The 22,987-nt window shown below is 46.3% G+C and overlaps 1 protein-coding gene across 2 annotated transcripts in view; it reads right to left on the bottom strand.

Annotated features, from left to right (window-relative positions):
* The window catches only part of LOC133350388 (anoctamin-1-like), a 103,434-nt gene that overhangs the window by 63,326 nt on the left and 17,121 nt on the right, over positions 1–22,987 (bottom strand). For both annotated transcript variants that reach the window (XM_061564722.1, XM_061564721.1), the window contains exons 2-8: positions 22,664–22,766; positions 6,937–7,065; positions 5,818–6,186; positions 5,327–5,425; positions 4,515–4,660; positions 3,887–3,941; positions 2,681–2,732 (exon numbers count right to left, since the gene is read on the bottom strand). In XM_061564722.1, coding sequence (XP_061420706.1) covers positions 2,681–2,732; positions 3,887–3,941; positions 4,515–4,660; positions 5,327–5,425; positions 5,818–6,186; positions 6,937–7,065; positions 22,664–22,759 — 946 coding nt within the window. In that variant the 5' untranslated portion in view covers positions 22,760–22,766. The remainder of the gene's footprint in view (positions 1–2,680; positions 2,733–3,886; positions 3,942–4,514; positions 4,661–5,326; positions 5,426–5,817; positions 6,187–6,936; positions 7,066–22,663; positions 22,767–22,987) is intronic.

Below are 22,987 nucleotides of genomic sequence, written 5' to 3'. Positions count from 1 at the left end.
CAATCTGCAAACCTGTTCCTGGGGGTTGGAGATTGGATCACCGTTTTTTCCCCTAATGATGGTAATAGGTGTGGCGCTGCAGGTTACTTTTTTGATGGAATTAAATAGTGATTTGTGATCGCGGGCCACTGAGGCAGACTCCATCTCCTCAGCAACCCGCGACCACCACCCATCCCTGTAGCGCCTTACGGCTCTCCGAACCTCCGAGCGAAGGCTGCGGTAAACCCCCTCATTCTCTGACGTGGGATGCTGTAGCTGATGAGAGTGGGCCTGTCGCTTTTTCTCAACTAACCTGAACACCTTCTCTGTCAGCCAGGGTTTCTGGGGAGGTCTTGACCGCGTACCCAAAGTAGCCATTGCCGCTGCATGAGTCACAGTCCTAAACCTCGTCCATTTACCCTCGACATCAGGAGGAGTGGGGGACGATGCCAACCCCAGCTGCAAGCGATGATGACATTCTCACTTGCAACTTTCATCAGCTAACTGAGACCAGGCCACTTTAGGTTGGAATGGGGTCCTGGGTGTACACTCACCACCGGAGTGGAAGAATGGCAGGCGCATCTTACAGATGACTAGTCGATGGTCAGAGGGCAGATCAGCTCCACGGTAGGTCCTGGTGTCAAGGACATGGGCTCGCATCTGCTGGTCTGTCACTATGTAGTCCAGCAGATGTTCTTGCTTGGAGCCTGCATGCATACATGATGTTGTGTGGATGCGCCGATACCGGAAGAGCGTGTTGGTAATTACAAGCCCATGGGCTGCACAAAAATCTATCATCCTCCTACCATTGTTATTGAGCTGATCTGGCCCATGCCTTCCAATCACTCCAGACCAGGTGCCAGCATCATGACCAACTCGAGCATTGAAGTCACCCAACAAGATGGCTCTGTCCCGAGTGGCCACTTTAGCCAGCACCTGTGACAGGAGGTTATAGAAGGCATCTGACTCATCGGCTTTTCCTGCATCCCTCCATGGATGTTCGTTTTCGGTGGGGGCATAAGTAACCACGACCACCACTCCTCGCCTCCGGTTGATGGAAAGGCGAGCCCAAATTATCCTGGGGCTTACACACACACACTCACTCTCACATACACATACACTCAATCTCACACTCTCAGACTCACACACACACTCACCCTCACACTCTCAGACTCACACACACACACACTCTCACTATTACACTCTCAGACTCACACTCACTCACCCTCACACTCTCAGACACACACACTCACTCTCACACTCTCAGACTCACACACACTCACACTCTTAGACTCACACACGCATACACTCACTCTCACACTCTCAGACTCACACACACACTCACTCTCACACACACATACACTCAATCTCACAGACTCACACTCACACTGTCAGACTCACACACACACTCAGCGCGGCGTTCAGGGGGGGAGGCAGTTGGATAAGTGGGCGTGTTTACCTTCCCCCCACCCTCCCCGACATCCTCAACCCACTTAACTATCGGCCCCTCCCCTTGGCTTAGGCACCTCCCCTTATCCCTTCCCTCAGGCCCCTCCGCTGACCCCCCCTCCCTTAGGCCCCTCCCCTGACCCTCCCATATCCTTAGGCCCCTCCCCTGACCCCCCTTCCCTTAGGCCCCTCCCCTCTCCGTACCCAGTAGTAGGTCTTCACCAATCAAAGAGCTGTTTGTATTATATATTTATTTATGCACGACAGACATACAGACAAAAAAATCCCTGGTGGCCAGTGTGGAACATTGTTTCTACCTGTAAAATTATTGTACACTCCTTTTCATTAAGATGTTAAACTTTCCAAAAGGCACTACTTCCTGCTTTTATTCTACTCATTTTGTTTTCAACCAGAATTGCCTGAAAGTAGTGCCCTCGCTCTCGATCATGTTTATGAAGTTATTCAATCGTATGTAGGTCATTAATGTTTGCTACTTTTTACAATGACTGTGTCATGGGCAAATCTTAGCAGAACATTTCTTCAATCGTGTTTGTTAAACCTTTATTTCTAAATTTGAGAGAAATATCCACGGTTGTAAATTACCTTTGTAAGATTTATTTTTTCTCACCTGAAGATGGACGCTTGTGTTGTGACCGAAACGTAATGTTTTATTTTATTAAAACATTCTATCTACGCGACTTTAACGAAAGAACCAGAGAGTATGGATCCCTGCAGTCACTGAACCTTTGTAAGAGCACATTTCCTTGCCTGGCTTCACTTTCTGTTTGTATTTTTTCACTCCCTTCATGCGACCTCAACGTAGCCGTGTCGTTTTGTAAACAGTTTTGGCATTGAGCGAGGCTTACTTTTCCACTTAACCAAATGGCTTTTCGCAATTTATAAGCTGGGCATAAAAGTATTTGGTATGCATTTGTCTTGTGCAGGATTTGATTGATGGGATGTGGTAATTGGTGGAAAAGACCTTTACCTAACTCCAGCTTGCTCATTGGTTGGATGGCCTCAACATTTATCCGTCATTCGGTTCCGTGAGACGTGAATGATGTGCGTGACAGGAGGCTGGTTGGTGTGTAATCCTTCAAATCGGGTTTGTCTCCTCCTTATCTCGAATAAAGTGATTGCCGAAGAATGATTCCGGGAACAGGTTTTGACTAATTTTGACCTTTAGCTAAAATGAATCAGCATTTGAATTTTTTTGTAAATTTAAATATGGCCAATATTGACACGAACTCACCCATTTTGTAAGGCCCTTTGGTGCATTTGACCCTTTTCAGAATTTCAAAGACCTGTAAGATAGACAGGAGCAGAATCGATACATTTGTGAGTTTACATTTTGCAACACTTGACTGCAGATGTACATTTGCAATGTTGTCGCTGTTTTCACAATAAACGTTGCCAAATATTTTACACGGGGTCTAGGAAAAGTTCTCGGTGAGATTGCACTTAACTTCTAATAGTTGCACGTGTGAGATACAAGTTTTAAACACTAATGCAGTTTTATCACAGTGTCACATTCAATTGCTTTCCCACTAATGCTACAATCACCCAATAGTACTAAATACTGCGCGTGCACTCGTCCTCCAATCTATTCCGCCACATGTCTCTCCCTTGGTTATCCCCGTGCTCACGACACGCGCCCATACATCTCCTCTCCTTCCCGAACTTTCTAAAATTACTCCTAACCTTCATCCCAGCTCCCTCAATCACCAATCCTCTCTTCACCTCTTTCTCTTTCTTCGCCTCCAGATCCCGTTCTTCCTTTCCCACTTTTTTTCCCCTTTTAAATTATCTGGCCAATTTCCTGGCCCCTTACTCATCTTTGCACTTCCTGCAGTCACTGTCGCAGCGACCAATGAGGCCTCCTGGTTGATTGGAAAAAAACATGGATCCCTATCCCCCATGGTGAAAATATATTTTTGTTAAATGCCAGATAAGAATTAACTGCAAATTAATGAGAATAATATGCAAACCTAACTGTTCGATTTTCATTGCTTGAGATGCATTAGACAAAAATATATAAATTTGAGTCATAACTGCTTTGATAAATGTTAGTTTGATATTTTGCCGTGCAACGCTTTTGCTCATTAAAACCAGCAATACTACTAAACATTCGGTATAATCTTTCGGCTCAAGTAAGAACATTTCACAAACAGAAGTCAAAGTATTTTGTGAAGGAAAATAAAGCATGTGAGAAAGGTTAGACTTACGTCATGTTTTTGCTGACATGTTCAATAAGACATTAAGACATGTTTGTTGGAACTTTCTGACCCGCCCCCTACTGGACAGCTGTTAAAAAGAGCTTCAATGGTCATCGGATTTCTCCGGGATAAAGAAATATTCTGATCAAAAACATGTAAGCTTAAAATTACTTTTATTATTCATACAAGGTGGATGTTTAGTTGTTTAAAATTTTGTTTGATTCACACCATTGAAAACTTACAATGCGGCTTCGCGTGGCACTGTCAAAGAATGAATCTTCACTTTTGATATCAAATCTGCAACAACAAAAAACCCCATGTTAAATACATTGCATAAAGACAAGCAAGTTAATATGATACAGTATATAGCATAATTAGATATAAATGAGAGTGGACATATCTCAAAACCGGAAGTTCCCGACCTGATAAACTTATAGTATACATTTCATCCAGACCAATTCACATAACAGCCTAAAACCACCACATTAAGCCTATTGTGAACCTTCTGAATGTAATTAAAATGTATCCAATGTTGAAACATGCCGATCAGTATTGTCTTTCTGGAGTGTTTACATAACGTTGCCAAATTCAGGTATCATTTGCTACTAAATGCACAAACTGGAAAACCAAGCCTTGGATTTGTTTTTACAAAAAATTCAGCTTGTATTTTCTTTGCTTGGATTCCGTTTAGAATTTACAATTTTCCAATAATTTAATAAACGTGCAAGTGGCTATTGAAACAAGGCGATACATCCCGTGCAGAGATATTGGGATCACTTAACGTATAATTAATCCGGAGCTTAGAATATTTTTTCTTCAACAAATATAGCAATGTTGGGTCGTGCGAATTATGAATGATGTCACACGCACAGCTTCTGCTTGTCTCTGGAGAAAGGGAACGAGAGCTTTTTCTGGGACATAGCCTCCTGCGAATGAGGCACGTTAGGCTGCAGCGCATGGTTGATTCTTGCACCGAGCCCGTGCAGCACTCCCGACGATTTCTTCATCTCAAACACCTGGATGCACAATTTCACAACACAGCAATTGCATTATCGTGTTATGTTTACCATAAGAAGTATTCTGGTAATTTGTTTCTGATGTCGGAAGAGGCTTTTCCTGGATTTAACACTCCTGACACAACTTTCTGGCCCAAAGGGTGCTGATGAATTGGCGGGAATTGATTATTTTCCCGAGGCTCTTGAGTTGCAAACTTTCGGAGAAAAATATTAAATGATCGATTCATGAATTTTGCCGCAGAAGTGTGTGGCGGGAGGTTGAATGTTCACAGAAAAAATGACGATCTAATTGAGCTGATTTAAAATATATATTTTGGTGGGGTTTTATATAGATTTTTTTGGAGTCGACATTCAAAATGCATTATATAAAATACACATGACACAGACGGTTTAACACGTAGGCTTTTGCGACCAATATCAAACATAATACAGGTATTTTTGGTTAGATCGCGTAAATATGAATGTGTCGTTAGACCCACCACCACCCGACACAGCCAAGTTTTGTCACGTAAACAGAACATGCCAATTAACAAATCGGTTTGTCACGTAAACAAAACATGCCAGACGCATAGATATGGACATATAGATGTTGTATTTACGTTCTAAGAACCATATGAACTCTGGATCTCTTTTTATAGCTGTCTATGAACAGGCTGGTTAACGCACCTTCTTAGTAGGCATCTTGATTTTGAGGAATTCGGCCTCCCTGATGAGGACCAACCAGGGTGCATGGATCCGCACGTATCCATGTCCCTCCGCCTGGTCCTAATAACAGCGACATCCACACACACGCCCAGTTGCATGCCCGTGCGTACATGTAGTGCAGCGGTTAGTGCGCTGCTCTACAAACCTGGCGACGATTATCTGAACCGGTCATGGGCCTCCCCTAGGTCGACTCAGCCTCAAATTAGTATTTGGTATTTGTGTGCCGTTACGGCCTTCATAGATGCTCGCTACCAGTCCTTGTCCCAACAGTCTGTTACAGGCTATACGGGGGGTCTTTGTATATGCATAAAATGCACACCTGTGATACAGAGGATATAACTTGGTAGCCTCACAACTGGCAGGAGCAACGATAATTATGGTTCAGTAAATTTGGCACACATCATCAACCACCGTCAATGCTTCAATAGATTAGTGTAAACGAAAACACTTACTTCCTCATCCCATTCCAGTTCAAGTCTGGCATCCATTAAGTTTTGCTCAAATTCCTCCCGGCACATCATCTGCTCTTTCTCCAAAAGGTGGTGGCTGTTGGGTCCCATCTCACTGCCCTCCTCCAACACGGACGTTTTTCTGGAACGTGCGCGTTTGGTCAACTCGTCTTCAGTTTCCGACTTCTCAGCTGGAGCAGTGATGACTTCCAAAGTTGTTGCAATGTTTTCCTCACTTGTTGGGCTCCCAGGAAATGATCTGTGCCCCTTGAAGTGGTACGCCAACACGAAGTCAACCCGCCTCTTTCCATCCCGCATGTAAGGGCCTCCCTTTGGGATGTCCATTACGTCACTCACAAAGTTATTTAAAACCTGCAAAGTGAAAAAAAGCCTCCGCATGAACAATTATGAGATTAGAGACGATACTCCGCTCAAATAATACGCCGACGAGGTTGCTCAACAATAGAGGGGAAGGTTGCAACACATTTAAAATCCTGGTTAGGGGGACGAATGACTCAGCCCATCTTCCCTCCAATGTTGATATAAAATAAGTGTCACTTTGTGGAGAAGTCAATGGCGGTTTTCTTCAGGACAGACTCACCCTGCCATAGAAATGTGGATTTCCCAACACTGGCTCAGGACTGTAAACAGGAGATGAGCACTGCCTCAATGTTTGTTTGAGCATCAGGAAATCACTTTGACTTTAGAACAATGAAGACAATAATTAACACATCGAATAGGACGGTATTCATTTCTGTTTTCAATAATTTAGTATTTACATTTGTTATGCATATCAAGTGCGACAGGCCAATTCACGAGGTGAGAGCATGATCACTTTTACAATACTCGTCAGCATCATGTTGAGCACGAGCCTATATGTTAGTCCACACTCTGTCTTGGTCTTTTCTACAGATCCTTTGAGATCTTCAAAAGTTAAGTTGTCTCCCCACTGAAACGCTAATGTTTTTGAGCCAGTGATGAATTTAAGGGCTCCCAATGATTACATGCAGTTCATAGCACGCATAACTAACTATCCCAGCTCTGCATGTGCTCGTCGCTCTCATATCTTTCCAAGCGTTTAATTTTGCACTCAGGTCCTCAATGCGAGCGTGCGGTATTTACCTGCAAGCCTGTGTAGAAGGTGCGGTGGATATCCTTGTCCTTATCGCTTTCCTGGATAGAGTCTGCAACAGTATCCAACGCAATCATCGGGGGCACCATCAGCAAGCTGTTATCCTGATTTTTCATGCCCTGCAAGGTAGCGTACACACAGACCACTGAATTCCAACATGACCGTATCTGCTTTTCCCCACACCCACTGCACGTGATACGTGCTGCATGTGCTGTGTAGACTGTCCAACATTATGCGACTAAGCAACCTGATGCAAAGACTAATACAATGACAAAAAACAATAAGAGCTAATTGGGAAAAGTTGGTGACAAATGTCAGCAATAACGTTCATTACAATTTTCATATAATCTGTAATGTGTAGTTGAACAAGTTCTACAACAAACGGGGGAAAAAATAGTTCGTGATGATCAAATATAAACGTAAGTATTTGGGTGCCGCTGAAACTTCAAGTTTGTTGGTTTCAAGGTCACGGGCTCGTCGTTTCAAGACAATCCCTCAGTAATGTACTGGCCGCACAGCGGCGGCGAAAAATATACTACAGCCAATAAACATACTCCTTGGTTCTTTCGGTAAAGTCACTTAGGTAGAAAAACAAATAATAAATTACGACGTTTCGATCGCAGTTCTACGGCTGTATCTTTCTACCTGATGACGATTGCTTGTGTTGTGATCGAAACGTCGTAACTTATTGATTTTTTATACCTACGTGACTTTACCGAAATAACTAAAGAGTATGGATTTCTTCAGTCACAAAAGCTTCAAATCAAGATTGAACCAATAAACAGTCACGGTGCAGTGAAAAAGAATCGGAGACCCTGAGCAACCTGTGACTGAACAGGGTAGAACGAGATTCTCCGTTGATGACTTTTACACCAAAAGTAACAAATTGAGAGGAGGGGTGTCACCCAATAACACTGAAACTTCACTTTTTCCATATGGACGTATTGGCGGTCCACCGGTGCCAGTCTAACGATGTCGCTGTTGCCCCTTGAGTGAGCTGCAGACTCTCCATCAGAAGTTGCCTTAGATTCAGCAGCTTGCTTTCCCATTCGAACGTGTGACATTAAGTCCTAATCTTTTCATGCCACCGTCCACCAAAATTTTTTTCCGGAAATTAATTGAGGAACCGTCCAACCAAGTCTCGGGCACAAGGAGTCAAACCTGCCTTTGGAACACGGAGCAGCCAATCGTCATCGCGCTGGGTGCTGCTATTTGGCAACATATGGTGTGGCTTCGTGTTCAGCTGCTCATAAACGTTAGTCTTTCAACTGCTTCAACATCACGAGAACTAATTTTGACGCACCATCACCACCCCACAATATTTTCTGACCAGGGTTTGCGAATCGCGGGAAATAAATAAATATTCATATATTTTTATACTGCGCACCACCGGTGTACCGCCAATACGTTCACTTGCATATTGCGTGGCACCCTAAAGTGTATTTATAAATTGGCAGCCATTTATAAATGGAAGTTGCCAGGCATCCCGGTCTACAACTCGCGGGAAACTCACTGCAGTTCATGCCCAGCGTGCTGCGGTGACGACAATATCCAAAGGCAGCTACAGCAGCTCTTTTGAATCCAAAGATCCACGTCTGACATTGGGGGACCATATGGAGGATTCTGCAATCTGTGGCGCACCGCGGACGTGAGAATTATAATCGGTGAAAAATGTTCCATGCCGACGCAGTGTGAATTAGCCATGCGGCTCCATAAAAAAAGTGAAAACAATTACAGATAACGGGGAAAGTGTGGCAAGTGGTGAGTGGTTATTTTTGTCTCAGATCCAAATGGGCACAAATCTGCCTATGGGTTTATGTTAAACCATATTTTGCATTATAAAGACTTGATATTCAAGGTTAAAAAAAAACCTTTTCTAATCAATACATCGTGTCAGCACGGCTCGTGTGTGCAACGTAAACCAAGAAAAGTAGCAAACCCCATTTTCCCTGCAACTTCGCTTCTGCAGCTCTCCGTTAGGCCCTGCACACTGTGGCAGTTTTCAGTCTGCCAGGCGTTTTCAATCCACCTCGGTGTGCCACGGATTATAGCGAATCACCGATAATTAATCATTGATTTACGGGGATTCGTGTAATATTATATCGCAAAATAAGGGGGTATACCAACGTCTAATGCTACTCTGGGTGCAGTGGCGGCTCCTGCAAAATCTCTCAGGGGGGGCAAATGTCTGGATGATTGATAAGGATAAGGTCCACCCATGCAATGGATAAATTAACAGCTTAAGCATGTAAAGGCAACTTCACTTCTTTAATATTAATGAAAAATAAAGTGACTCTTACAATACATCTTGTTTGTTTCTATACTCACTATTAAAACAAACCACTCAAGTTTATTTTATTAAAGATTCCACTAGGTAGCGATAAATTATATTGTTGGATGAAACGTGCTTACGTATGATGACGTTAGCACGTATGATGACGTAAGCACGTTAGTGCATGCCCTCCCGGAAGCCATAGAGAATGCATTGGAGCGCCCCCGTTCGAAAAAAAACATCTTTGAATGTAAGTCTATGGGCACACTCGGGGCGATTCTCAGCCGGAGTGAAATCGCCCAAAAAGAGGCGGTACTCCACAGAACGTGACATGATGCTGATTGGACTATATCCAGAGGCTGACAGTGACGGCTAGCGTGACTCTGTGGTTGAATGACATTGGTGGTGCGTCGCCCAATCGCCCTAATGAAGAAACCGCCCCTGTCTGGGTGGTTGGTGAATAAGTTGTATCTCATTTTGTTACACAATGTAAGGGAAGTGACCTCGTGAAGAAGTATGGGCACATCCCAACAGAGCAGCGGCCACGCCATGGGCTGACATGTGTTTGAGCCCGATGGTGGATGCGTAAAGTAGCAGCTTGCTGCTCTGCCAACACAACTGCTTCTCTTTGTGCTTCTTCCCTCGCTCTGCTCCACTTTCGAATTCCTTCCCATCGTCCCTTTCCAAATCCAGTAACAAATTTCAGTAACATATTATAGTAACATATTTCACCTGGAAAATGTCTTGAGATGGGACATTATCATTCGCAAGGATGTAATGCAATGTATGCAAACATGTTCAATCTTATCTAATACCATTTTAAGTGCTGTTTGTTGCTGACCGCTTAGTGTTTTGGCCCTTTGAGCCAGTGCTCAGCAACCATGACAAAAAACCCTCTGTAAGGCATCTTGCAGAAACAGATTTTAAATAAGCGGCCTCATCAGCCACATTTGGCTTCCTTAACAACCATCATCGTCATCATCGCTGCCATCATCGCCACCGTTATTTGAGCTTCAATGTGAATGGTCTCATCACGGATGACGTGGATGCTGACATCAAATGCAGGAATTTTAATATTTTTCTGAATTTATATCAGTACCACCAACATCAAACTCACTCATCATCCACGCAATTACACATGTAGGCGATCTGCGAGCCATCCTCATGCACTCGCACCACGCAGACATGAAATCTCCGCACTCAGCATTGCACACACCAATCACACGCACGGGAATACACTAGACGGGGGTCAATGGTTAAGGGGCACTGACGTCACATGGACTCAGCGTGCGAGACGGAGATGTGTGTTGGGAACGAGGGCGGAGATGGAGGGTTTTAAAGGGGCTGCGAGGAGCGTGTTCGTGGACTCAGCCAAAAGACGCTCTAGGTGCCCGGGACGAGAATTGCTCGGAAATGAAACCGACGAGTCGGGATTCGTCCCCCGGCTCATCGGCGGGATCCGTGGCAGCTGCTCGCCCCGTGTGGGCACCTTCCTCCACTAACCCGGCGGTGCAGACCCAGCGCCGCCGCCGCAGATCATCCTCTAGGGATCGGAGGATGGATCAGCTGCTGGAGGCAGTAACTGCGCTGCTTCGCCGGCTGAGTCCTAAGGTCGAACGAGCAGGGGGAACTTCAGCCGCATCACCTCCCCAGCGAGGGGACGGGTGCCACGGTCAGCCTTCCCGACCAGGCACTCCGCAGCAGCTATCAGGGGATGGAGCAGCACCAGCGACGCTGCCGACCGTGTGTCCTGCGCGGGACCCGGAAAAAAACCCTGGCCTCTCCTACCGATATCCGCCGACAGCAGGGGCAACCGAGGGACATGAACGACTGGAGCGCAACAGTGAACAGCTGACCGGGCAAGGGCACAGGTCGGGAGCAAAATTCAGCCCGAAACTCAGCCAAGGCAGCCTGCAGATGGAGGACCAGGATGGAGCCGCCAGCTGGGTTCGATACAGAGGTTCGTGTCCAGATCAGGAGAATGGCGTGCTTTCGTCCACCGGTTCGACGCGGCCGCCCGGGCAATGAAGTGGACGGAGTAACAAGCCCTGACAATGCTGCCCACTGTGTTGGACGACCCCGCACTGGCAGCGTTCGACTGGATCCCGCCTGCAAAAAGAGGATCCCTGCAGGGTGTCTACAAGGAGATGGCGGAGGTGTTCGACCATCCGTCCGGGGCGCACCAGAAGTAAAAAAACAATCGCTCCTGGTCTTCAGGATGGAATTGTTGACGCTGGCAGAAGCCGCACTCCCACGGCTCAACAAGCCGGGCCTGGACTCGCTGGTGGCAGAGGGGCTCCTTGCCATGGAGTAATGCTGCCGGTGGTGGAGGAGGAAGCCTGCTCCTCGCTATGGGTTGCACGACATATCTGTGCTTACGAAGAGATGGCGGGACCCGCGCGAAGTGTGGCACACATTGCATAGCATCGCGGTGACGTCGAGGGGCTGCCACGGCCCCCAACCAGACACGCGCCGCCAGCGGAGGAGGACGAGGGAGAAATGGTGGCGGCCCTGCAGCAGTATCCGAGGATCCCGCGGGAAATGGAGTGCCAACCCTGGCGCTGGCCACCTCACGAGGCAGGAGAGCATCCTCGGGTAATGGATGAAGTAATCTGCCATTGCTGCGGTCGTGAGAGACACATCGCCTGCGGATCCCGCAGCAAGTCAAGCGCACCGGGGACGACCAGCTGGGATCGTCAGCCTCGGTCCATGGCCGTTCCGACTCAGGCGAGTGCTGACACCTCGGACACCCGGCCAGAACCATCCACCCCAGGTTCACCCCATTACGCATCTCATTTCTCGGGGCGGCGACTATAATTTCTGCTGATGGTCCGGGCCCATGGCCGGAGATGGTTAATAAGTGGCATCGTTTGGCCAGAAGGGTGGTGGCAGCCACGGCTGGGACGTCCATGTTGGTAGGCTCGGTGGCAGGGGTTAGCGTCTGTGTGTTGGTTGACACGGGTGCGTTAGCCAGCATAATATCCCTGTGTGTCTTTGACTTGTTACCGGAGGGACAGCGTCATCTCGTGCTAGTTCAGGCAAGGTACATAGCCACAAATGGGGGAAGTATGGGGATAATAGGCCAAGTGGTAGTTCCGATCCGCATCGGGGAGCTGGAGGTACGGGCTCCGGTACTGGTCTCCAATGTGTTCATGGTTCCCTGCTTGCCGGGCATGGACCTGTTGAGTCACATGCCCCTTCGCATTCTGACGGACGAAGGCTGCATCGAAACCCCGTCGGGGGGTCACTTGTATTTCTTGAGTCCAGACGGAGAACGGAAGCAGCTTCCGCAAGTTCAGGCACTAGTCGGGACTATGCTCTCGATCCTGCCTGGTGCGCAAGCCTTGGTGCCGCTTTGATATCGCACACTGCTCGTCATTTCCCGGTCGGATGCGTCACTCATCGTGTACGCGGTGCCGTCTGTGGTTGGTCGCCATTGCCTAGCAGCAGCTGGCACGCTCGTGTGCAGGAATCAGCCACTGTTCCTGCAGGTCCTTAACACGGCTGACACACCCATTACAGTTCAGGAAGGGACCTTGTTTGCAAATGTCAGTCCCATGCATTCGGACCCTGAGGCGCAGTCCGTCAACAATGTGCATTTGGATGGTCCGTCAGTCGGCGTGGAGGATATGTCATGGATAGACACACTCCTGGCACAGAACACCGATCTGTCGGCAAAGGAATCGGGGGAGCTCAGGACTTTGTTGCGTGACTTCGCAGGGTCCCTACGATGTTGGTCACACGACGCTGATGGAGGAACACATTGATACGGGCGATGCGCCACCCATTCGGCAAAATGCCTATAGGATGGCTCCTAGCAAGAAGGAGCATGTGCAGAATGCAAGAGATGATGATCGCCATCTATGAGTCTGTAGGGGGCACCGGTTGTATTGGTTAAGAAATCGGATGGATCTTTGCGGTTTTGCATAGACTTCAGGCGGCTCAACAAAGTCTACCTGCTCCTGTGCATAGATGACTCATTGGATGCACTCGCAGGAGCAAATATTTTCTTGACACTAGACCGTTTGGCAGGATTCTAGCAGCTACCACGAGATGCTGAACCCAGACCGAAAACTGCTTTCAGAACGCCTCAAGGTCTCTTTCATTTTAACTGTTTGCCGATGGGTTTACAGATGGCTCCCGCCGCTTTCCAGCGATTGAGGAGTTGGTACTTGCGGGGTTTCAGTAGGAGTCATGTCTCATCTATGTGGATGATGTAATCGTATTCGCTCGCACATTCGAGGACCATAAGACCGAGGCTACACTACGTGTTCGCTATTTTTGGCCAGGCATGTCCGCCGATATCCGCCGTGGGGTGTCGGCGTGCACGAACTGTGCGTGCAGGAAGCCCCCGCCAGTCGTGCGAAGCGCTCTCCTGCAGTCCATTAAAGTTTCACGGGTAAACGAACTCGTGGCCCTCGATATATTGGGCCCCTTCCCCGCCACTCCTCGAGGAAGTAGATACCTACTGGTGGGGATGGAGTACTTTATACGCTGGCCCTTTGCCTGCCCGTTGGGTGACCAGACTACGGCGTCCATAGCGGACACCTTTATAAATGGGTATATCGCTGACAAGGGGGCTCCTGCGCGGCTGCTGACGGACCAGGGCAGAAACTTTTCCTCCAAGCTTTTGCAGGAGGTGTGTGACATACAGTGTGTCAAGAAGGTGCGGACGTCCCCTTACCACTCATAAACGGACGGGATGGTAGAACGCTTTAACCGCACCATCTTGGGGATTGTTCTGTCTCATGGCAGGAGTTTTGCCGCACGGCAGATGGGGGGGAGGGGCGTATGTACACAGGAATTTCCTGTTTTTGATGCTAATTTTGGTCACGTGACCAGGAAGTTACGATTTTAGATTTCCACTGAACCACGCGGGCGTCGGCCATTACACAGATGAGTCAAGATGGCGGCACACATCGCGTCTCAGTGAAGCTAGACGCAGTTGTCCATCGTGGGACTTTGAGAAGCATTGTCTGTAAGTTTGTTTATATTTTATAATATTGGCAATGCTGTTGTAATGTTGGAATGACCATTATAGTGATGTAAATGCCTTTATGGTGCCGTTAAGTTGTTGTGGTAAATACGAGGCCTAGTTAGCAACGAAGCCTGCAACTTTCCTTATTGTGTATGTTACTTGTAATTTAGTAGGTCGAGTCAGACTTGTGCCCAGGTGGCTATGTTGCGATCGTGAGAGCAAAGATGACGAAGTATCTCATCCACAGTTTAGTGTTATGTGTAATGCTGTACATTTGGGGTGCAGTGGGATGAATACACGATGTGCCTTTTTGCAACGCACCGGTTTGTGCTCTTGTGTAGTTGTTCAGTGGTAATGTAGGGGCCTGGTCCGTCCAGGATCTATTGTTATCTAAGACAATGTTCTGATGCTGTGGTGTTCATTGTGTTGGTGTTTCCGGGTTATAACAGATGCTGTATCTGTGTTCTCTCACCAGTTTTTACCTTGTTAAAATCAATAAATGACGATTGGAGTCGGACGTTCATCCTGGCTCCGAGGGTTTATTGAATGCAAGGTTATCTACTCGACTAGCGGTGCAACGCAGCGCACAGCGAGGCCAAGATAGGGATGCTGCGTCCCTTGCTCAATGACCAGCAGACAGACTGGGATTTGCACATCCCTGGGGGTTTGGCGGCCTATCGCTCGGTGCCGCAAGCTTCAATGGGATACTCCCCCTTTTTCTTGATGTATGGACGCGAGCCGAGCCGTCCGATTGAGGCACAGTTGCGCCCTGTCCCGTCATGTTCGGGAGATTGGCCAGCTGCGTTCCACCACTTGCTCAAGTATTTGCGCAGCGTCCTCGGCAGCATCCGCGTCTGCGCAAGCTACGAACCAGCGCTTGCGGGCTAAGCCGCCGGTCACGGATCTTTTTGCATTGGGTGACCTGGCTTGGCTGCACTGCCCGCAGGTACCATTACGTACGTCAGCGAAACTGCACCGGTCCTGGCAGGGCCCGGTCACAGTGGTGCAGGTATTGCGACCTCAATTTGTTCGCATTCAGTTGGGAAAATGTAGGTGGTACGTTCACCCCTCTAGGCTAAAACGTTACGTCGCGGCGGAGCTGCCCCTACGAGCATTGTCACCTTCACCACCTTCATCATCACTTCAGCTGGGTGGAAGGAGGTTGTCACACTCGTGGCCTTCTACGCATCTGACTGACAATGCAGCCACTGTCCATCCTGCAGGACTACAGGTGACCGGGATGCCAGCACCGGATCCATCAGCATCCGTGGCTGAAGACGCAGTCGCAGCATCGGCCGAGGACTTGGCCACAGGACGGGGACCCTTAACTCGCTCACGCTGCCTCGTCGCAGCTGTGGACACGGACATCCCTGCAACCCTGTTGTGTTCAGTCTAGGGGTCGGATCATGGGGGAAGTTTGCGACAGAGGCGGGACACTTGTTAACAAGGGGACGGAGGGGGAATTGTGTTGTGTTACTTTTGCCTTTATTGCACATTTTCGTTGTGTTACTTTTGCCTTCATTGCACTTTTTTGTTGTTGTTTGTGGAAATTACATGTGCCCGGCCCGGTTGGATTTGACCGGCCGAGGCGTACAGTTGTTGAGCCGAGGACGGCTCTGTCTCAAGGAAGGGGGGGGGGGTGATGTAAAGGATCTGCGAGCCATCCTCACGCTCTCGCACCACACAGACATGAAATCTCCACAATCAGCATAGCACACACCAATCACACGTACGGGAATACACTAGACGGGGGTCAAGGGTTAAAGTTTGAGAAGTAACTAGTGCTCAGTTTCACCCTGTTTGTTTAAATTTGTTAAATGTTGGGAAAATCTATCACAACAGAAAAAAATGCAGGCCTGAAAACAAATAAATTTCTAGCTACTGCTAAGAAATGGTGGACAACTGGGCTGGCGAGTAGGTTAGCGGCAGCGAGAGAGCAGGACAATGGGGAGGTGTAGGAGCCGGGAGGGAAATGTTGTGGAGAGAATAGCCGAGTTACCATATGGACACATTTTGCAAAAGACTGAATTGCGGGAGTTATCATGAGAAATACGATGACCAGGTCAGGCCGGGACACAGAACGCTTTAAGACAATACCAGGAAAGGAGGAGGTAGATACAAAATCAAGTGGGGGCGAGGACACGGGGTGGTTGGTTGCAATTGGGGCAGCTCGTGAAGATGGCCCGTCCAAGGGAGAGCGAGATGGGCAGCACAGTGCGAGAGTGGAGAGGCATGGAGGAATGTGGCTACTCTAGGTTGAGTAGCGTCTTACTCAGCGATGATTTATTTTGTAAGAAGCCGAATAAAACATTTTATAATATATACGTTTAGACTACGAATTAATTTATATTGGATAATCTTTACGATAATTATTACGACCCCCTGTTCAAGTAGTTAGGACCATAATTGAAAAGCATTAAAATGTGGAATAAATCTCAGATTGTTTTTTTGGTTAGACCACGTGATAGTTTAAGGTCAGCATTTCTTGTCATTAACCCTCCACCACCCGACAAGATTGTCATGTCTACAAAGATATAATGTAAGCGTGCCAATGTATCGATCACAATCTGACCAATGAAGCTCCTTCTTACTGTTAGGCCGCTGTACGTGAGCTGTATCGTTCAGTTTCGTTCCGACAAACGGGGCACTACTTTTTCTTTTGCTCAAAATGTTCAACGTTAATAAAAGGTATCCAAACAAAAAGTTCTCCACGCATTATCCTGCAGTTAATGAGAAAAGTGTAATTTATTGGCGCACTATATTGACTGCGTATTGAGACATATAAAACTGTTGAGCTAGATTTTCAACCAATCAGCATCGAAAATGTAAGTAGGTCAGAGCCAAAATCAAGCCAATATCACTACGCACATGTAAACATGGAGGAGGACTTAAGCAGCGCAGCTTCATCTGATAGCGGCGATCAAACTCGATTAACACAGGTATGTTTACTCACTTGAATGTTATGCAAGTTAATATATTGCCAACTGGGTTTATAATTTATTCTTCATATCTTTAATATAGGACTTCTTCGTGAGGCAGCTCAAATGAAATCAGATCAGAGCATTCTGACACACATTCGTGGGAAAGACTGCATTGCAATCGAGGTCCGATACCACAAATCCTGCTATCGAGATTACACAAGATTTCTCAGCAAAACTGAAAAACATATAGGTAGGTAAAAAAAAATGTTTGTTCACAAATCTGTGGGGTCACTCCAATTACATTTAGATATTGCGTGTGAATGCAATGTAATTCCATAATCAAATTATTTCTCTATAGAAGGTAGGGCTTTAAATATACATGTCCTATCTAATGCTTTGACTGGAGCCTTCACTTAGCAACAGTGAGACGTATGCTGGCATGGTATTTTGCATATGACCGCCAAAATTATGCAAGGTACCTATCAGCATATTGGGTCGAGATGATCAATCTTCCAAAGACTCATCCACACTGCTATGAAGAAGTTACTGCAAAAGGAAACTGGACAGTATAGCGTAAGGATGCTAACAGGTTCTCATCCATAGCTTGTGACCAAGCAATAGAACAAACCTGCAACCGTGATTCAAAGACCAAGGGCGGCATAACTGGGATAACATTGAACAGAGGTGCCGTCCAGCGATGGATACTGTCTCATCCTGAACGTTCTGCAATCACCAGGCAGTGTGAAATGATGGCTGGAATGCAACATGAAGAGAGGGGTCATAAAGAGTTGGATGCAACAAGAATTGCAAAAGACAATGCTGCTGTTATATCTTTGGTTTCAGCGGTTGAGTCTATGATCAATCCCTTGCTGCCTCGTGAAGATCTTGTAGGTATTAGCTCTGGTGTTGTTGCTACAAAGACTGTCAGAGATGACATACAAAGTGCTTGTGATAAAGGTGAAACAGCTCTGAAAATTTTCATCCAAGATCGAGTCCAGTCATCAAAAACAGACTTCTTCTCTCCAATAAAGTCATTGAAGCTCACTGCGTTTGGGGATCAAATGAAGAAATCATCCAAGACAAAAGATGGAAATCAAGTCATTCTAAAAAATGACAGGAGACTCTTTGCACGACTGTTAGTGATAAGTCAATCCCTGTCTGTAAACTTGAAAGAGATTCTGACATATTCACTTGGCAATATCTCATCCCCGCTAGCAAGCACTGATGGTTCATTAGCCAAAACAAATAAGGCTGCTTTTCTAGCTTGTTTAGAATCAAAGAACAAGGACTGTCATGTGAACAAGACTGTTGGTGATAATGGTGCCCTACTGATAGATGGCATGGCATTGATCAGGAGTCTCAAGAATATACCAGACACATTCGGTGAGCTTGCTGATGATCTTCTTCAACTTATGATTAAGATGGGTAGAAAGTTGTCCAAGGGTCGATTTTGTCATTGATCGCTACCCGGCAGTGAGCATCAAAAATGCTGAACGATCAAGACGTGCTGTTGCTGGACAACAATTACTGCAAATATACAGCATCAAGCAGAAGACTCCAAGTCAGTGGACCAAGTTTCTAGCCAGTGGTTAAAATAAAAAAGCCTTGACAGACTTTTTCTTTGAGACATGGAGAACTGTGCCTTTACAAGCAGCTGGAAAAGACATAGCTATCTTTGTGGCACACAGAAATGTATGTCATCAACTCACTCTTAAAGATGGCATTATGTCTGTCAAAGAGGTAGAATCTTTGACTTGTGACCATCAAGAAGCGGACACGAGGCTCCTACTTCATGCAAAACATGCCTGGAGTGAACTTTATAATAAGATAATCATCCAGAGTCCTGACACTGATGTTGCTATCATTTCACTTTCAATAATGGCTAAGCTTCCCTCAGCAAAGATGTACTTTCTGACAGGAACAAAAGACAGGCAAAGAATGTTAGATCTCCAGGCTATTGGTTCTGCTTTGGGTCCTTCACTAACAGAGGCACTGATAGGACTACACACATTCACTGGCTGTGACTCAACTAGTTCCTTTTATGGGAAAGGAAAAGAGAAACCACTAAATATAGTGTCTGGAAATGCAGAGTACATCCGTGCATTTGTTGCTCTTGGGAGGCAATTTGAAATGGACAACACCACATTTGTGACCATAGAACGTTTTGTGTGTGAGCTGTATGGAGAAAAGGTATCAGATGTTAATTTGGCCAGATACAATAGGTTCTGTGTCCAGGCCTCTTCCGAACAGGCATTACCTCCAACAAAAGATGCACTTACAGAGCACTTCAAGCGTGCTAACTACCTAGCTGCAATCCACAGGAGAGCATTGGATCCTTTTATAAATGCTCCCAGTCCAGACGGCTTTGGATGGATTGTCAAGGATGGTGATCTCATCATATCATGGATGACTAAAGATCCAGCTTCTCAACAGATTTTGGGGTCACTCCACTGTGGGTGTAAGTCTCGTACTTGTACAGGTGGAAGGTGCTCATGCCACAAGGCTGACCTGGCCTGCACTGACCTATGTAAATGTGTTCATTGTAACAATGTGAGATTAACTGAGGATATTGCTTCATGTGAATCTGATAGTGAGGACAGTGATCTTGATATTTAGTGATGTGTATATGATAATAAAATTAATATAGGACATATATATTTAATATAAATCAATCAAAATTCAATCTTGTTTACAATAATCATTGCTGTGAATATGTACATGTAGTGCAGTTGCTGCTCATGTATGCGAATTGACAATTCACCATTAAATGTGTTATTTTGAAAAGTGCTTTTTTATATATTATATTTTGGCTTAATTCTATTTGTTATTCAGATTTTACCTCAAATATTACCTTTCAATTGGAACAACATAATGATAAGTAATTGGGATGTTAATGCTACAGCAGAAGTTTTCTTGATAATCTTATCATGTTTACTGTGCATATTCCAAAGAACACAGGATGAGATGTTACTATCCTTTGTGCAAGCACTTCCAAGAGTTCATGAACAGTGAGCCTGGTGAAATTTTGGGAGCGCATCGTCAGTAGTGACCCTTTGGTTCCTAGGGTGTTTCGGCCTTTCATACTATACACCCTCCCCAAAGGTGGCCAGCGACAGGGTGATCAATCCTACGCTTGCGTCCCATTCCCAATTAGTCATAGGAGTTGCCTTGTTGTTGGTAGCCAACATCCCATGGGACTATGCATGGCAGGGGCGTCCTCCTCCCTGAGTCAAGCATTGTTGACTGCATACCTCCTGGCCCTCTCACTTTGGGGCCCAGCTGGGGTCTTTCCTCTTCATCCAGAGCCACTGACTGCTGCCTTCTGCCGCCTCCGATACAGCTTTGATTGCCGAACGCTGGCTCTGGCCCTTAATTCCCAGGTCTCTAAGCAGTCTGGTTGTAGATGTTGCCACAAAACCTCTGCAGCCCACCTCCACTGGTCGGACTTCTGTGTTCCAGCCATGATGCCGTGCTCCGGCAGCTAGATCGGCATAGCGCAGATGTTTTCGCTCATAAGCCTCATCTACTGAGTCCTCCCAGGGTACTGTGAGCTCAATGATGAAGACCTTCTTGAGCGAACGGGACCAGAGCACCATGTCAGGTCTTAGGGTGGTGGTTGCGATCTCCGGAGGAAACACAAGTTGCCGGCCAATGTCAGCTAGCATTTTCCAGTCGCGGGCCAAGCGCAGCTGGTCTCGCTCTATTGGTGTAGAGCCGCTCTTCGGTGGTTTAGCCCCTTCGCGGACAAAGGTCGTCCGTAAGGGGTGTGATGCTGCTGGGGGTGGTAGGGAGTTGGTGGCAGCTCGCTTGTCCTCCGGGGCGGACGCAAGGTTTTTAAGGACTTGGTTGTGACGCCAAGTGTAGCGTCCTTGTGTGAGGCTTGTTTTACACCCTGTGAGAATGTGCCTGAGGTTGGTTGGCATGGAACAGAGGGCACAGTCCGGATCTTCACCATACCATTGGTGAAGATTAACTGGTGTTGGAAGGATGTCATATGTTGCTCTGATGGAAAAGCTCAACCGCCTCGCTTCCATGGCCCACAGATCCTTCCAGCTGATCTTCTTCTTCTCCATACTGTCCCATCGAGTCCACTGTCCTTGTTTGGCAAGAGAGACTGCCTTGGCCCACCTTGCAGCCTCCTCCTGATGGCGTACTTCCTGCACTACCATCTTCCGCCGCTCTGGTGCAGTGGCCTTACTCCAAGCAACACGGCTAGTTAGCCCAAGGCCTCCTCTCCCTTGCTGAACATGACCCACAATGTCAGCATGTCTGAGGGCTGCTGTTGCCTCCTGGACTGCTTTTCCTGGCCTCCATTTGCGCCCAGTTGCCAAGGTCGGCGCGTTGTTGCTCACCACTGGGTAGCAACTTCAGCTATATCACACATTTCAAACTGGTTAATTTTGTACTTCAAGTGGTAATTCTGCATTTTTGGGTTTATATGATAAACAGGTTTAAAAGTGCAAAATTCCCTATAGTTTCCTTTTTTCAAAATGGGCACCTTTAGCATCATTTTTCTCAAAAACTGCAAGGTTGTGTGTGGAGAACTTTTTCCTAAGGAATCTCTATATATTTCTGATGTTAAATATTAAAAAAGTAGGTAGTGTCCCACTTGGTGGAACGAAACTCTATTTCTAGGCCTCTTTTAGGCTACCGACAGCGGCCTATGGTGGATTAAGACTTTCCACGGCTGAATTCAACATCAACAACGTATGACGGCGTTTCGCTTAAATTGCTTTGAGCTTCATCAGGCAGCGAGCTCGGCAATCGAGTGCTCATATGTTGCGAAATGTCGTGTGTTGGTCTTAAGCCACCGACGAGGAGTTGCATTAGTCAGAATGTGATTAATACGTGTGCAAGTGTAATTATTATTTGTAAACGTGACAATCTTGTCTGGTGGTTTGTAGATTAATGTTTGGCCTAAAACTACCACGTGGTCTAACCATGAACGCCTACATTTTATATTCATGTTCATTACTTCAAGTCAATAAATTCAGCACTCCATGTCAGCCGTTTGACATAACAACATTTTTCAATGTCATCCATGTGCCTTGGTATAAAACATCTCCTTCTATTGTTGTGCATGCTTACTAAATAAACATCTGCGTAAACAAACAATGTCTGTGCAAACTTTAACTCTTTTTCCGTATAAACATTCCTTTCAGTTGTTTTACACCACTACATTGCTTTTTTAAAATCAGATATACGTATGAATATATACATTCTGAACTCTTGTAACATGGGATTTTTATTTCTACGTAATACTTAAAACATTTTTTATCCTACTTATCTATACATTTCTGTGATAGCTTCCAGTCAGAACATAAAGTTTAGTACAATTTATTAATCTACAATATGCAGACTCAATAAGTATATATGAAAAATAAGAATAGGTTTTACCTTTTCTGACAACAAAACAGGAGGTGTTGTTATGATGTTCAAACACCAAATAGATACCTTTTGCAAGGAAGAAATGAGTATATCTTTTTTGTTTGCTGTGCATATTTTGCATTAAAAACGTGACATTGCTCGAGTCACACGTGTCTCACCACGCCGGCACTGTTGTCTTTCAGGCCCGGCGTCTCTTCCTCCTTCCCATCGTTGGAGGCCTCCTCTGGCTTTGGCACTGCTGAAGCCGAGGGCATTGGATTCCTATTTGAACACACGATATTATCCTTTCACATACATGCCCCAAGCCACATTATTTGCATAACTTCAACAAACATCAACATGTATGTACAACAACGCATTTCATGGTACGGTATTAATTTGTTGCAAATTGGTCATTATGGGGAATTGTTCTTCTGGGCGTTTGTGCCACGAGGTGGGGTCCCCTTTCTGAGTACCCCCCCCCCCTCGATTCTACGCCATCT

The sequence above is a fragment of the Lethenteron reissneri genome, chromosome 33, assembly GCF_015708825.2.
Source record: "Lethenteron reissneri isolate LAM-NWPU_2019-01 chromosome 33, ASM1570882v1, whole genome shotgun sequence".
NCBI lineage: Eukaryota > Metazoa > Chordata > Hyperoartia > Petromyzontiformes > Petromyzontidae > Lethenteron > Lethenteron reissneri.
This window is presented reverse-complemented; position numbering and strand designations above follow the sequence as displayed.